This window comes from Homalodisca vitripennis, unplaced genomic scaffold (genome assembly GCF_021130785.1).
Source record: "Homalodisca vitripennis isolate AUS2020 unplaced genomic scaffold, UT_GWSS_2.1 ScUCBcl_2;HRSCAF=254, whole genome shotgun sequence".
Classification (NCBI taxonomy): domain Eukaryota; kingdom Metazoa; phylum Arthropoda; class Insecta; order Hemiptera; family Cicadellidae; genus Homalodisca; species Homalodisca vitripennis.
The window spans coordinates 173,878-188,198 of NW_025776200.1; the positions used below are offsets into that span (position 1 = coordinate 173,878).

At 37.7% G+C, this 14,321-nt stretch overlaps 1 protein-coding gene across 1 annotated transcript; it reads right to left on the minus strand.

The window, feature by feature from the left end:
- Window positions 1–3,994: 3,994 nt before the first annotated feature.
- Window positions 3,995–5,757, minus strand: LOC124370308 (putative nuclease HARBI1). The gene is made up of 2 exons (XM_046828596.1): window positions 5,705–5,757; window positions 3,995–4,378 (listed from the first exon to the last, which is right to left on the minus strand). The coding sequence occupies exon 2, from the start codon at window positions 4,352–4,354 to the stop codon at window positions 3,995–3,997; it is 360 nt and encodes a 119-aa protein (XP_046684552.1). The 5' UTR covers window positions 4,355–4,378; window positions 5,705–5,757.
- Between the last annotated feature and the right edge of the window lie 8,564 nt (window positions 5,758–14,321).

Below are 14,321 nucleotides of genomic sequence, written 5' to 3' on the forward strand. Positions count from 1 at the left end.
TACAATATTTTGAAAGAAAAACATTTATCTTTGTAGAAGTCTCGATTGATGAGGTCATTAAAGCTGTCAAAAGAGTTAAAAACTCAGAAAGCAAAGACATTTATAAATCATCTAACAATATATTTTATGGAATTTATCATACGTTTTTGAACCCATTAACTATATGTATATCTGCCCGATTCTTAAGAAAGGGTCTAGGAGTCTCCCTGAGAGCTATTGCCCAGTATAAATTATACCTGTCCTGTAATAATATAAACTATTTTACATGATGAACTTTATGCTCATCTGGAAAATTACAAAAATCTAAATTTATTACAATAGAAGATGTAAATACACCATTGATGCAGTTTATTCACTAATTAAGGAGGTCCTAAACCCTTTTGAGATTAAAGCCTTTGCTCAGGCAACATATTTTGACTTGAGCAGGGCCTTAAAACTGAACTATTGCGGTATTAATAGTCCGGCTTTAAAGAGTTCTTTAAAGACTATTTATCTAACCGCAGGCGAAAAGTTTGTTTGTACTAATGGAAATCGGTCCAAAAATTTGGTGATCAGGAATGTTGTACCTAAGGGTCAGTCCTGGGCCCTATTACGTTTTTATTATTTATAAATTAATGTCCTACCGTTGTTAAGTTCAAATCTCTTTTATATGCTAACGACACAACTCTTTAGAATATCCATACAACTTTGACAAACTACAAGTTCTTGTCATTGAATCAGTTGAGGAAGCCTCAGTGTGGTTTAGATCAAATGAATCTTTATTAAATGAAGTCAAAACTCAAAACATTTTGTTTACTCTACGACAAACCCCTACAATTAACACACCAAATTATTTCTTTTCCTTTGCTAAATTTCTAGGAATATTTTGGTAGAGTAATTTTTTTACTTAGACGTATTATAAATTGTGTTACTGAAAAATATGTTAAATCTGCATACTATGCCTATTTTCAATCAATAACAAGGTATGGCCTAATATTATTGGGTAATAGCGCTAAAATTAATGAAATCATTATCCTGCAAAACAAAGATATCAGAATAATAACAAAATCACAACCACTAAAACACTGTGAACCACTTTTAATTAAGATTTTGTTGCAAACTGTTATAAATTTATATATTTTTGACTCAGTATTGTATATTAAAAAAAACATATCATTAATAATTTTGACTAGCAACTTGCATAATTATAATACAAGAAATAAATATAATATTGTTATTGAGCATTGCAGATTAAACAAAAAACAAAATAGGCATGTTATAATTACTCAGAAGACTTACAACAAATTGCAATATTTGTTGTATTGCACGAGGTACGCACCAGGAGTGCCTCGTAACTGTGCAGTGTGCCTGACTCAAAGGTCTATACATGTGGTCTTTCCTTGTGGCCACTTGTGTATGTGCACTGAGTGCTGAGACACACTGCCTGGTTACCAGGTAAATCTTCAATGCCCGTTATGTAGGCAAGTGAGCCAGGCAATAATCAGAGTTTATTTCAAAAAATTATAATTTTTTAAATGCAATAAAAAACCGAGATTGAAAGTCTATTTTGTTCTTTATTATACAATTTTATTTCTTTCCTATGTAATAAATCCTGTATAAATAGATTACAATGAAATGGATATGTTATTAATAGTATCATATGGAATATTTTGAGAGGTATGGAGAATGCGTCTTAAGCAATTAATAACTTTGATCCTCATCAGGAAGATTAATTTTAACAACAATCAGTAGTCGATCTCACTCAGTATATACCAGCAACAAAGGTGTTAAGATACTTTTTCGATATTGTCGTCTTGCACTGTATGTCATGTTATATGGGTCTTCTGAAGCCTTAAGCCCCCCACACACTATCGAACATGTTGGTCGAGCAGTTGGGAACCCAACGTCTTGTCGAACATATTCGAGAGTGTGTGGCTCCAACCCAACATGCGCGATGGTTTTGTTGGGTTGGATGCTGGGTACGACAGCACCACCCAACTCCAACCGCGCGCCTGTCATGTTGGGCTGTGTGTGGGGGAACTGTCGAGCGGCCTCGACTGGCTAGACCTCAGTTTCCCTAGTGCAGTGGCGTAGTACTAGATTTGTTATTTGTTTTTTCGGAGCGAGGCCAGTTTCATAATGTCATTTAACGATAATAAACCATTTTGGTGTGAGTTTATTGAAACTTTATAGGGAGCAACGAGCTTTATGGGACATAAAAAGTAAAAATTATTCCAACAAAAATATCAGAAAAGAAGGATATTCCGTTCTCGTTGAAAATGCAAGGAAGTTAATCCGGATTGCGACGAGAAAATTTTGTCAAATCCAAAATCGAAACCTTGAGGGCATCGTTCCGAAGAGAGCTGAAAAAGGTTGAAAAATCAAAGATTACCGGAAGTGGTCAGGATGATGTGTATGAACCATCTCTTTGGTATTTTGATTTACTGCTTTTCATAACAGACCAAGAGGTAGTCAGGAAAGGTGTATCTTCGATCAGCAAAAGATCCAGAAGTATTGCGTCCCTTGAAGAAGATGAAGAAGGAGTGGACGACGTGGAAGCGGAAACGCAGGACGAAAATAACCAAAGTAAGTGTCAGTTTAATTGTTACCAATTTACTGTTTATTACTTTCCTTATTTTTACTTAGGATTGAGCGCTAGGGTCATTATTTGGACAACACCTCGTACGGTTAAGTTAGATTACAATATATTATATTAAAGTTAAAAACAGCACAAAACTAATTTATATATATAAACAGTATAACATTATGTCAATGATGTTTGAAAAATTCAACTTTATTCCTTAATTTCGTAGTACGTTGCAATAGACTATAATTTTGCCCCCAAGATAAAAACTATTTAATAATTATGATAAATAAATAATAATAAATAATTAGGATAAAACTCATATCCTTTCCTTTGGCGTGTTAATGTTGTGCAAGTTTTCTAACATTTATAGATATTCAGTCATTTAACTTAACCCCACAGAGGTGTAGCCTTGAGCATTGCTCATGGTAATGAATAAACGCGTATATTTCCTAGGAATTTCATCTGTTTTGGTTTTACTTCTATCTACCTTCCTATTTATTTTTACTTAGAACTGTCTTCAGAGTAACATACCTCAATATTAAAAATATCGTGGGTGACAAAAAGCTCTTTGGCACATGTTTGAAGGGTAATATAAGTTAATTTTTTATCTAATAAGTTTACATATAAAAGTTAAATTTCAAGAATGAATATATTAATCAAAATTGCAATATATAATTGCAATACAGTAATATTTAGGCATACGTTAAAGGGAAAACAAATACACTTTAGTTTTTTTTCTAAGTTCAATATAATTAAATAAACTACAACATTGCTTTTTTCCAAAGTTAGCGAATTAAAATATAAATAAGACACAGTTATGGTATCTAAACGAATTAAGAAAAAATGTACAAAGTTCACCAATATTTAGTTATCAAATTGAAAAAAGATAGGACTACATAGCAAAATCAACATATTTTATAATTTTTGTTGTTGTTAACTATATCATCGCACTTGTTTACACTCAATACCGAACTGTCAACGCTTATTAAATCATTTTTTTCTTGGAAATCAACACTTCCTTCGTTGTTATAGAAACTTTTATACCAACCTCGAACTGCATTGGCAATTGATTGTTCTCTGCCATCCCCGCCTCATTCTTTTAAACCCAAGAAGTTCTTGCGTGTTCTGCCTCCACTCACCCTCATTTAACTGGCCTGCTGAAGTGTCCTCCCAATCCACACTACTTTGAGTTAGGTAGGTTGGACTTTTCTGGCGTAGAAAATTATGTAAAGTACAACACACGCCAAAACAATGAATTTCTGCCCTCTCTACACTAACATTCATTGTCGAAAGAAGGACTCTAAAATCGAGTCGCTAAGATGCCAAACGCATTCTCCACCACTCTCCTAGCACGGCACATCCGATAGTTGAAAATCTTTTCGTCGTGGGTGATTCCTTTGTTTGGATAGGGCTTCATAAGATTTTCCTTCAGAGGAAAAGCTTCATCTCCAAGGAATGTAAAAGGGAGGCAAACGTCTCTCCTGTCATCGAAGCTTTGTTGGTGACGGCAAGTGCAATTCCTTTTTTTTTATTTTCCAGCAACTCTCCAAAATCAGTTTCCATAAGTACGCCACCATCGGATACTCTTCCATTAGTACCACAATTTACATAGATGAATTCATAATTAGCATTGACCACAGCAAAAAGAACAATGCTGTGGAACCCTTTGTAGTTGTAGTAGTATGACCCACTTTTCGGAGGTTGACGAATCGCTATGTGTTTTCCGTCTATAGCGCCGACACAGTTTTCAACTTGCCAGTACTTTTTGAAGTCCACAGCTATGTTCATCCAGTCCGATTCATTGCAAGGAAACTGCAAAAAGTAAACATAAAAGTTAAAATTATAATATATTAAAATTAACAATGTTATATTGAGGTAATATTGATTGACGTGCTGTTATATATAACTGTTTTAAACCCAGTTTTTGTGTTTTTTACAGGCTCAAGATGACGCATCTACAGGGATACACGCTGATATACGCCCATCACCATCAAGTACACCAGTAAGTCGCCCATCAGTATCAAGTAGGTCTAACCCAGGATCAACTACTCGAACAAACCGAAAAAAAGATATCTGATTTTGAAAAGAAACAAGAACGATTTTTGGATACAGCTACGTCTGTCCTATGTAATCAGAATAAGTTCCGGGCTTTTGGAAACAACGTGGGCTTCCAACTGGAAGATATGGACCGTCAACAACAAGTAATTGCAGAAAAGCTTATATCTGATGTTTTTGTTCCACGGTAAGTTAGGCAGTTTGAAAGCATCTGCGGCCATATTGACAGAACAACAGCCAACCCAACGGAATATACCATCACTTAACCATTTTATGGACACTAATCAAAACAACAATCCATATCCGTATAGGCCGGCTGACGCTGAATATTTCTTAACAAGATCAAAATTATCAACATCAGACATTCAGTTTTGACCCCATATTATGTGCAAAGCCAAATCAACCCTACTCAACATCAGGTACAACGACAACATCTACAACAAACAAGTACAGCAAAAACATGTACAGCAACAAAAAGTAGATATTTCACCTCAAACTGTACGTTGTCCTAAGAAATTTTTTCTTTACCAGAACCTGCTCAAAGTCAAACGGCAGCAACTAAACCTACCGCAGGTCAAGCACTAGCGATTCAAGAAAAAACTGCTCAACAAGAAGTTCGGAATGAACTCAAACAGTATTTGAATCTACCCGGTGTCAGCGAGGACAATGTATAATAAGTTGCTTTTTCATCTTTGTTTGTTCGTTTTGTTTTATAATAGGCTATTACATTGACAACAGCATCTTCTGTTACAGCTTTTTTTTTTTGTTATTTGATGACTTTAAATTTTGATGTTTTTGAAAAGTTTATAAAAGATAGATTTGAAAATAAATTTTTTTTCTGAAATTATGTGTGTTTTTTTTAGACCTAAAAAATAAGTAATAACGTAATAGGATAAATTTGAAGCAAAATAGGTTATTGTCGCTCTCGGAAGATGGTTATACTCATTTCGTACCCCTCCTGCTTTATTCTCGCGCGACAATAACCAATTTTGCGCTCAAAAAACAATTGTGTAAATTATGGATTATAATAATGTAAGAAGAAAAGAGTGAGTTAAAACTAATTAACAAATATTTTGTACTTACCTTTAAGAAATCTTCCTTTAGAACATCAAAAATAGCTGCACAAGTTTCTGGTATGATTTATTCCTAGTGCTTGCGGAGATATTGCACAACTAAACTTCAGATTCTCGTAGCTCCTACCACTGGCTAGAAACTGGAGAGAGTGGCTGCAAGAGTTCTTTTGCAGGAATTGAGGTTCTCAAAAGGCTATCTTTTCATTTTTCTATGTGCTCACACAGTCTTCCGAATAGATATTCAAAGCTTTCCTCGCTCATCCTTAGATAATTTTTGAAGTCTTGAGGCTCACTAATGGCAAGTTCAGCAAGAAGCGACATATGGCTAAACTTACTCCGGTCCAAAAACCATTTTTTTAGACCACAAGCGTCGATCTTTTTTCTTCTTTTGTCGTTTCAGACAAAAAGCGCCAGCACAAACAGCTACACTTGTCTCGAAATCCATAATACAACTGACAAGACACCCAACCTGCTCGATCGCACGTTCGACAGTGGTGGGGGTAAACGTCTAACTTGACAGGTGGCGTTGGGTACGACGCCCAGGTCAGGTTTGGGTGAAATGTTCGAAGGTGTGTGGGGGGCTTTATACTTGTTCTCAGTTTTTTCAAGTAATGTTCTTTCTTCTAGTAATTATAAAATAAATATATATTTTTAATGCAATGTCATGAGCCGCCTGTTTATTAACGCTTTATGAAGAATTGAAAGGCTTTATTCAAATGATTTGTTGTGCGTCCGTCTATGCGATGACTCTTTTATAAAGGTCCTAGTGACTTCAAACTTGGTACATATGCTCTTATTGGTCTAAATAAGAACTCTATTGATTTTAAGATGAAGAAGAATCGTCTGTGCGCTACCACTTATGTTACACTCTGTCGAGTCTTTCAATGCTTCTAACATCGTTCGAGTTATTTTGAGTAATCTCGTATTTGGTTCACAAAAGCGTCATATATGTATAGTACTTGTATTCATTTTAACACTTATCTAACAGTTTGACATGAAATAGCTAGCTTTTTCAGTTGAAAGTATAAAACTCGTGAGTCAAATATCACTGTTATAGAACATGGGGAGGTTAAAAAGCTGTCCGTCTATGCGATGACTCTTTTATAAAGGTCCTAGTGACTTCAAACTTGGTACATATGCTCTTATTGGTTTAAATAAGAACTCTATTGATTTTAAGATAAAGAAGAACCGTCTGTGCGCTACCACTTATGTTACACTCTGTCGAGTCTTTCCATGCTTCTAACATCGTTCGGGTAATTTTAATTAATCTCGTATTTAGTTCAATGGTTGCAATTCCCTATGGATGTTACATTTTAATCCAAATATTTTTGCTTTTTATTTAAGTCATGATGCTTACGTGTATAAAATTTTTACTTTGTGTGATGTAGGGAAATTGGAGAAGGCTTTGCCTATTTTTATAGAGATTTGAATGCAAATTACTACCGGTTTTGAGTTCACGGTATATTCGATTTGAACACATTTAATTCCAATGACGATAAAAACTATTATAAACTTATATAAAAATGTAGAAGACAATGAAATTAGATGAACAAATCATTGACATTATTGGATTATTTGCAAGATTTGCGGTTTGGCCTAAACATTCATTCAAATTCAAGGTACTTAATTTTTGGTGCCATCATTAGAGCCCTTTTGTAATCAACAAGTCTTCATCTTCCTTCTCATGTTCTAAAACCTGCCAGACAGCAGCGAACACAGTCTTAGCGCCATTGTTGTAGCGTCGCGCGCCAGAGTCGACTTCAACGGCAAACCCCAGTGCTCCATCTATTGGTCTTATGTGATCGCTGAGTGCGACACGCGGTTAAGGAACTGCGCCTCATTGTATCTCCCCTGGATCAACATGGTTGACGCCTGGTGTATTGCAGCGTCTTGGCGCATGTAGGCACGCCTTCTTTGGCGAACATGCTGTACGCCATTCGCCATTCGATTGTAGTCCTTACGCACGGACCCTTCCCTTGTGCGAGTAGACGGATTGTCTATCTCGTGTCGCCTCGCCTTGTGCTGTCGACTGCTCGCCTTGCTGTAATAGCGGATCGTCGGGGACGGGGCGAGGGGCAAGGTTGGATTCTCCTCCAACCGCTCTGTCCCCACCAAGGCCCCTTTGGAACAAAGAGAGAGGTGCTGTGACACTGAAACTTGAAACAGTCTCACGGCACCTAAACGAACCGTGGATCGTCGCACAGTACCAGTGTTGCCAATCCACTTTTGGAAAATTCCCACCAGTACCTGAAAAAAATACCACCTATGAGCCCAAATTACCACCTTGCTTTAAAAGTATATTTAGGCTACTAAAGTGTGTTATCGACATCGTATGACAGTCTATATTTGTAAATGCAGGGTGTCTACCAAACTGAACATATAAAATTCCCTGACTTTTCCAGGTTTTCTAGGTTAGACACTCTTAAATGGCTTAACGAGCAGGATTTTTTATTGCATTGAATATGGTTGATTTTAGAGCATAATATCATAACTTATATTGTAAAAAAATTAACTTTTTACTTTTTTTACAGAGAACAATTTGCATGAAAAAGTTAGTTTCAGAAAAACAAATTTAACTTTTCAATGAGCTTGGATCCATGCCAAAGTTTTTAAATAGAAACTTGTAAACTGATAAAGCAGACATTAATCATGCAATCCTGCTGTGATTCAAAAGAAGGAGTAAAGGAATATAAAATATGTAAATGACTTCTAAAATCTCACTGTCAACCAGCTAAGCACAGGCTTTAGGTTTGAACATACTATAGGCCTACAAAGTATTATTTTAGGAAAGGCCTACCAAAACCAAACATGCAAGGGTTAAGCAAAAATACTTACAACACTCTTTCATGATATCCTACCTCCAAAATAGGTTGTTTACTGATGTACCAGTTTAATAAATTTGTATGATAAATCACATGAACTGTTATGTGTTGTTCTAAAAAATCCACTTTTTTCCTTTAACTCAACTTGTAGCTTTATGGAAAAAATTACACTAGATCACTGTTTTTAAATGTGTTAACCACAATTTTTTAATGTCAGGCAAAGTGCTAGGCACACATAGTCCTTGAAATTAAAAAACCTTTAGAAGGCTAGCATTACCATGATGTGTTTAGCCCTACTCTATAACTCAGGTTCAAATATTTATTTATATATAAATATATATATATATATAATATACACACAAAATTTATTTCACAATATATCACTTGATGACCAAATATGAATCACAATATATTTGGCTATATTAACACAGTTTTAGTTTTTTTAAAAGCCAAATAATAATAATAAGAGGCCTAATTTCTTATTGCCATATATTTCTTGTGAGCATTTCCTTGGTAGGTTCAAATTTAACACATCCACCGCTATTTCGGATTCCTTCCCTTGTACCCATCAATGAAACGACTGTTTTTTCTGTTTTCAATTTGTTTCTGTCATTGGTTTTGCAATGCTTCAGTTCACTGAATATTCGTTTCGACAGATGAATTTTGAAAATGGCAGTATAAAAAGTAAGTTAAACACTTTTTGTATTTCTGTAAACATAGCATCTCCAGCGACTGTCTTTAGACTGAATACAGCCTTCCAATATTGCATAGCAGACTCATTTGCATCAAGTTTATGCTCTTTGAAGTCTAGCAAAGCATGACTTTTTTCCACTGATTGTCGAGTTTTTGGACATCAACAACTTTCTTCAGAACGGGAAATCTGTTAATGACATGAGCCAAAAGACCTTACTTTGAAGGTTTGGGCACTTTTTGGCTCCAAGACACTGAGGACATCAAAAACTTCATCAGAAAAATCAAATCTAGATTTGATTTGTGTGACCAATTCCACATAGAAGCTTAAAATACTTTTTAAGAAAACTTCAATATCTTTCTTTTCTGCATTTTTCTTTAATTCATTAAATGTTTCTGTTGCGTGAATGCCTAAATATATTTGTTCTAATTGCAGGAAATGACGGGGGTTTGAATGCTCAATGGACATGATGGGTGTATTTTTAATGTAGTTTAAGTCCATGTAGTTTGTACACAGATCTTGAAGCATCTTGTGAACCTCCTGGTCGCAATCTATGGAGAAGTGGTGTTTCGGATTGGAACATTACATTAAAAATCTGTTAGCATACCAAGAACATAAGACATAAACTCCAAGTATAAGTAGATAAATTGGTTGTTCATAGCAGCTAACATGCTATCCACTGTGTTTGACGGGTCTTCGACAGAAGCGGTCAGCAGGTAGGCCTTCAACGGTTGAAATTGTTCAATCACTCTGTCAACGCAAGATTTTTAATGACAGCCATCTTGTTACTGCTGGTGATAGTATTTTGTGGATTTCCTCTTGAAAAAACTCTTGGAACTGTACAAAGGCAGACTGTCTCCCAAAACTTCTGCTGAAGTGAGCCCCAAGATTTCGGAGCAAATCCTCCACTGTCTTTGGTAAACTTCATTACATGCTTTACTTGCCGCCAGGTGGATCATGTGGCAAGAACACTTGACACATGCAATGTGAGGGATTTCTATTTTCAAAAGTGAAAAAACCGAATGATGCTGCCCCACCATCACATTACATGTGTCAGAACTAAATCCCACTAAGTTTTCAATGGGTATATTTTTTTTGATTTCAGCGAGTTCATCATACCAGTGAATAATTCATCACAGCAGTGCTAGATTTGACTTCAAACATGTCAAATAAATTAGTTTTTTGGCGTTCCAGTTACATCATCAATATAGATAACTGTGAGGGCACATTGATTAACCGATGCCTGATCCGTTGTCTCATCCATGATCAAGGAGAAAAAACGATCCTGGTGCCCTTAGTTTTTGGTAAAATCAATTCCATGAATGCGGGACCTAAGGCTTTTTTAATCACAGTTGTTGTTTTAGTGCGTTTCATACACAGTTTAGGCAGCAATTTCTGAGTCCGGAAAGACCGATTTGCACAGCGGAATCAATGTATCCATCAGCGAAAAGGGCAGGTTGTTGGTTTGCAAATTAGGCCGGCTAATTTTAATTCTGCTCGTTTGACACTTTTATCTGTTGTAGTTCTTTTGAACAATTTTTTTTTAAAGTCTTTGTTAGTGGCTATCCTCCTTGATTAATTTTAGGTGCTTGAGGGACTTTTCCATGACGCACAATCTCTGTTTTATGCGCCCCCATGACTGCATCACAGACACTACAATATTGCCATGTCTTGTCCGGTTCTTTCTTTGACTTTTTTTTTGTAGCCAGTTTTTTGAACTGGGGGTCATTCAACCAGTTTGAATTGAATTTTCTTTCTTTTTTACTAGGCCTAATGGTGGCAGTATGGGGTAAACCTAGACACAATTTTAGGCCTAGCAGCAGTTTTTTGGTTGGGTGGTATTTGAAGTTGAGTGTACGGCTAGGTCTGTATCAAGCTCAGTTTTTCCTTGCTACTAGCAGCAATATTAACCTGGTCCTCCTCACTAGAGCTTTGACCTAATGGTTCTGGATCATCTGGATCTATTCCTAAGTCTTCGTACTCCATTGGGATTGCAAGAGACATTGAACTAGGCCCAAATAGATTTTTTGCTCGATTCACCATGTGAGCTTTCTACAAAAACGACTTGCTCTGTCTACTTTCATCATCTTTGTCTTTTTTTTCTCATCTTCATCTTTCTTAGGCTTAGGCCTACCTTTAATAATAAACTTATCCATCTTAGTAACTTAAGTTTAGTCCAATTAGAGATTCATGTCAATAAAGCTAGTTCAAAGTTAGATGGATTGTAAATGGAAAATGTAAATTAGTTTAGGCCAACACTAACTATAGTTAGGTGATGTTTAGTTAAGCTTAGGGAAAACAATTATGAAGCAGAGCAGATAGGCTAGTAGTAGGTATTACAAAGCATAAATAGGACTAGGTCGTTACCTAGCTATAGGCCCCTAATCATATTTACAAAACAAATGATTTGTATGAACTTAAAGCAGCAAAGCTAGCTCTCAAAAGTGTCATCTACACTCTAAAAATAATAGTCCAAGAAGAAAAATAGCATTGCAAAAAAGAGATCTACGTTCTTAAGTTATATGCACTATAAAATAATGGTCCAAGGGAAAAGATTGGCCAAGCACTACTAACAGTTATGACATGAACACAATAAAAATAATGGGCTAGTCCGAGAAGAAAAAATATTGCTACATTTTTTGTAGCCTATACCTTGGCCACAGTCTACACAATTTCACTACATACTTTACTATTCTAGGTCCACGGATTAAAATGCACGATAAAGAAAACTTGAAATCTTACGTATCTTGGAAAAACGTACTTAACTAAAGCCAACTCACACGGCTATGAAATCTTATCATCCATTAAACTGATCAACTTATCTCAACTGAATAACTTCACTAGAAGAAATAAGAAAATAGAAACCAAAATTCAAGAGAAGAAGAACACTAACACTATTACTAACAGCATAGACTAAATATCCCTGGTGTTGTTGTTATCATAGACTAACTATGCCAACCGTCAATTTCTATCTTAGCATAGAGTATTAAAAACAACAACAATCTGAATACATATATTGTAATATTATATCGATTGAATGTGTTGAATGGGAAATCAATCAGGTTACCTGAAAGCGGAATTCTCAGTGTTCGTTGTTTTTCCCTAATTAATTTAAAGTTACCACCAATTTACCACCGGGGCAAAATTACCACCTGAAATACCACCGAGACCTTAAATTACCACAAAATGTGGTAATTACCACCCGATTGGCAACGCTGCACAGTACATAACCTTATAGCGCCTAATATCACAGCACCTAAATGACGAAGTTTTTGCTGTCGGTGGTATGAGATTAGGTGCTAAAATATTAGGTGCTATGAAGCCGCACCTAAGACGATGCGCATGCGATCTATAGCGGTCAGAGTTTGCTGTACTGTTGCAAGCTCAACCTTAATGCCTCCTTCCCTCTCTTCCTGTCTTATCACTCAGCGCTACTTCCTGGTATAGAACCCGCCGAGTCTTCTTACCTACAAAGTATTAGCAGTAACCGGAGGTCGTATTTTTATTGATGCGAATATGACACAAGTGACGGTGTGCAACCAAAAACACACGGGAGAGCACCCAGTCACAATGCGGTCGCTGTCATCGCCGCTGACTAAGACTACACCATCGCCGGCGCCATCCACGTCCACACCACTCGCTGCACCGCCGCCTGCGCCCGCACCACCTGCACCTTCCACGTCTACACCAGATCGGGAGCCATCTGCGCCTGGAGACTCGACAGCGGAGATTCTGCGGCTGAGGAGGGAGATTGAGCGCCTAAAAAAAGAGTATGACGATCTGCTAAATCATACTATAGAGTCAGACACCAGGCTGTTACAGTTCACAGATCAGATCTTCACGGCGAACACCCCATCTCGCGTCGACCAGAACGTCCGTGCTTCCGTGATGGTGGACTGCGGGGTCCAGTGTGACCTACCTACACAAACCACCAGCGGTGTACAATGCAGCGGTGTACCGAAACGGCTGAACTCTACAAAAGCTTAAAAACCACTTCGGAAGTCCTTGAGGCTGATAACCAATACTTGACACAGCAATTAAAAGCGTACGAATGTGGTGATCAGCCTCATGAACAGGCATGGACGGAAATCAAAAACAAAAATAAAAATAAAAAAAAACCAACTGGACAAACAACTATGAACCGACATCATACGCCACCAACCAAAACATTACATCCTAATCCCAAAGCTCCACACCATCCCAAAAGTGAACGTCCACCCATAGAAAAAACAAAACAAAAACATCCGTCCCAAAAATACCGAAAACCTTCCCAAACATCTATCCCCTTCCTCCACAAAGTCCACATCAATGGTGACAGCCACACTCGGCACATCGCCGAGCTTGTAGACCAACTGACCTGCCCTGCGACATCGGTTGGAGGCAAGTGCATGCCCGGGCCCCGCCTGCTGGATGTTTTGAAGCCGACCCCAACATTCCCTGAACCAGGGCCACGCTGCGAGGTGCTCATCGCCGGCACCAATGACCTGGCCGTTGGCACGCAGCGAAACATCTACCGACACCTTGAGCCCTACATAACAACCAGAGCCAGTAACACCGAGCTCCTCGTGGCCACATTACCGCACCGACACAACCTGCATCCAGCCCACCCCATCCATGACGAGACCGTGCTCGTGAATGCCTATATAGAAGAACTGGCCGTTCGGCACAACTTTCGGGTGCTGAAGTTCCACGAGTTAAGCCGGAGGTATTTCACGAGGCACGGTCAACACCTCTCCATGCGAGGTAAACGGGTGCTGGCTGAAATTATTGTGAAGAGCCTCACAGCCACTCAGAGGCCCGTGAAGACTGTGCCGCCACCGTTCGAGCCCACTCCGGCAGCCACCAGACATCCAGCCATCAGGAGGTCTACATCGAACCACCAGGACGTGTCCTATGCAGAGGCTCTCAGTGGAGCTGCTGCTTCGCCGACTACGCGAGACCCCGGCCATGCATCTCAACTGGATGAAATTAACATGCAAAATTTTTTAGGGACCCCACTCATAGCACCGCTCAAAATTTGACAGGAAAAAAACAAAAAAATCAAAAAATCCAATCTGAAAAGCCAATTATCCTCAAAGAAGGTCACTCTGGTGCATCAAAACGCACAAGTGGCT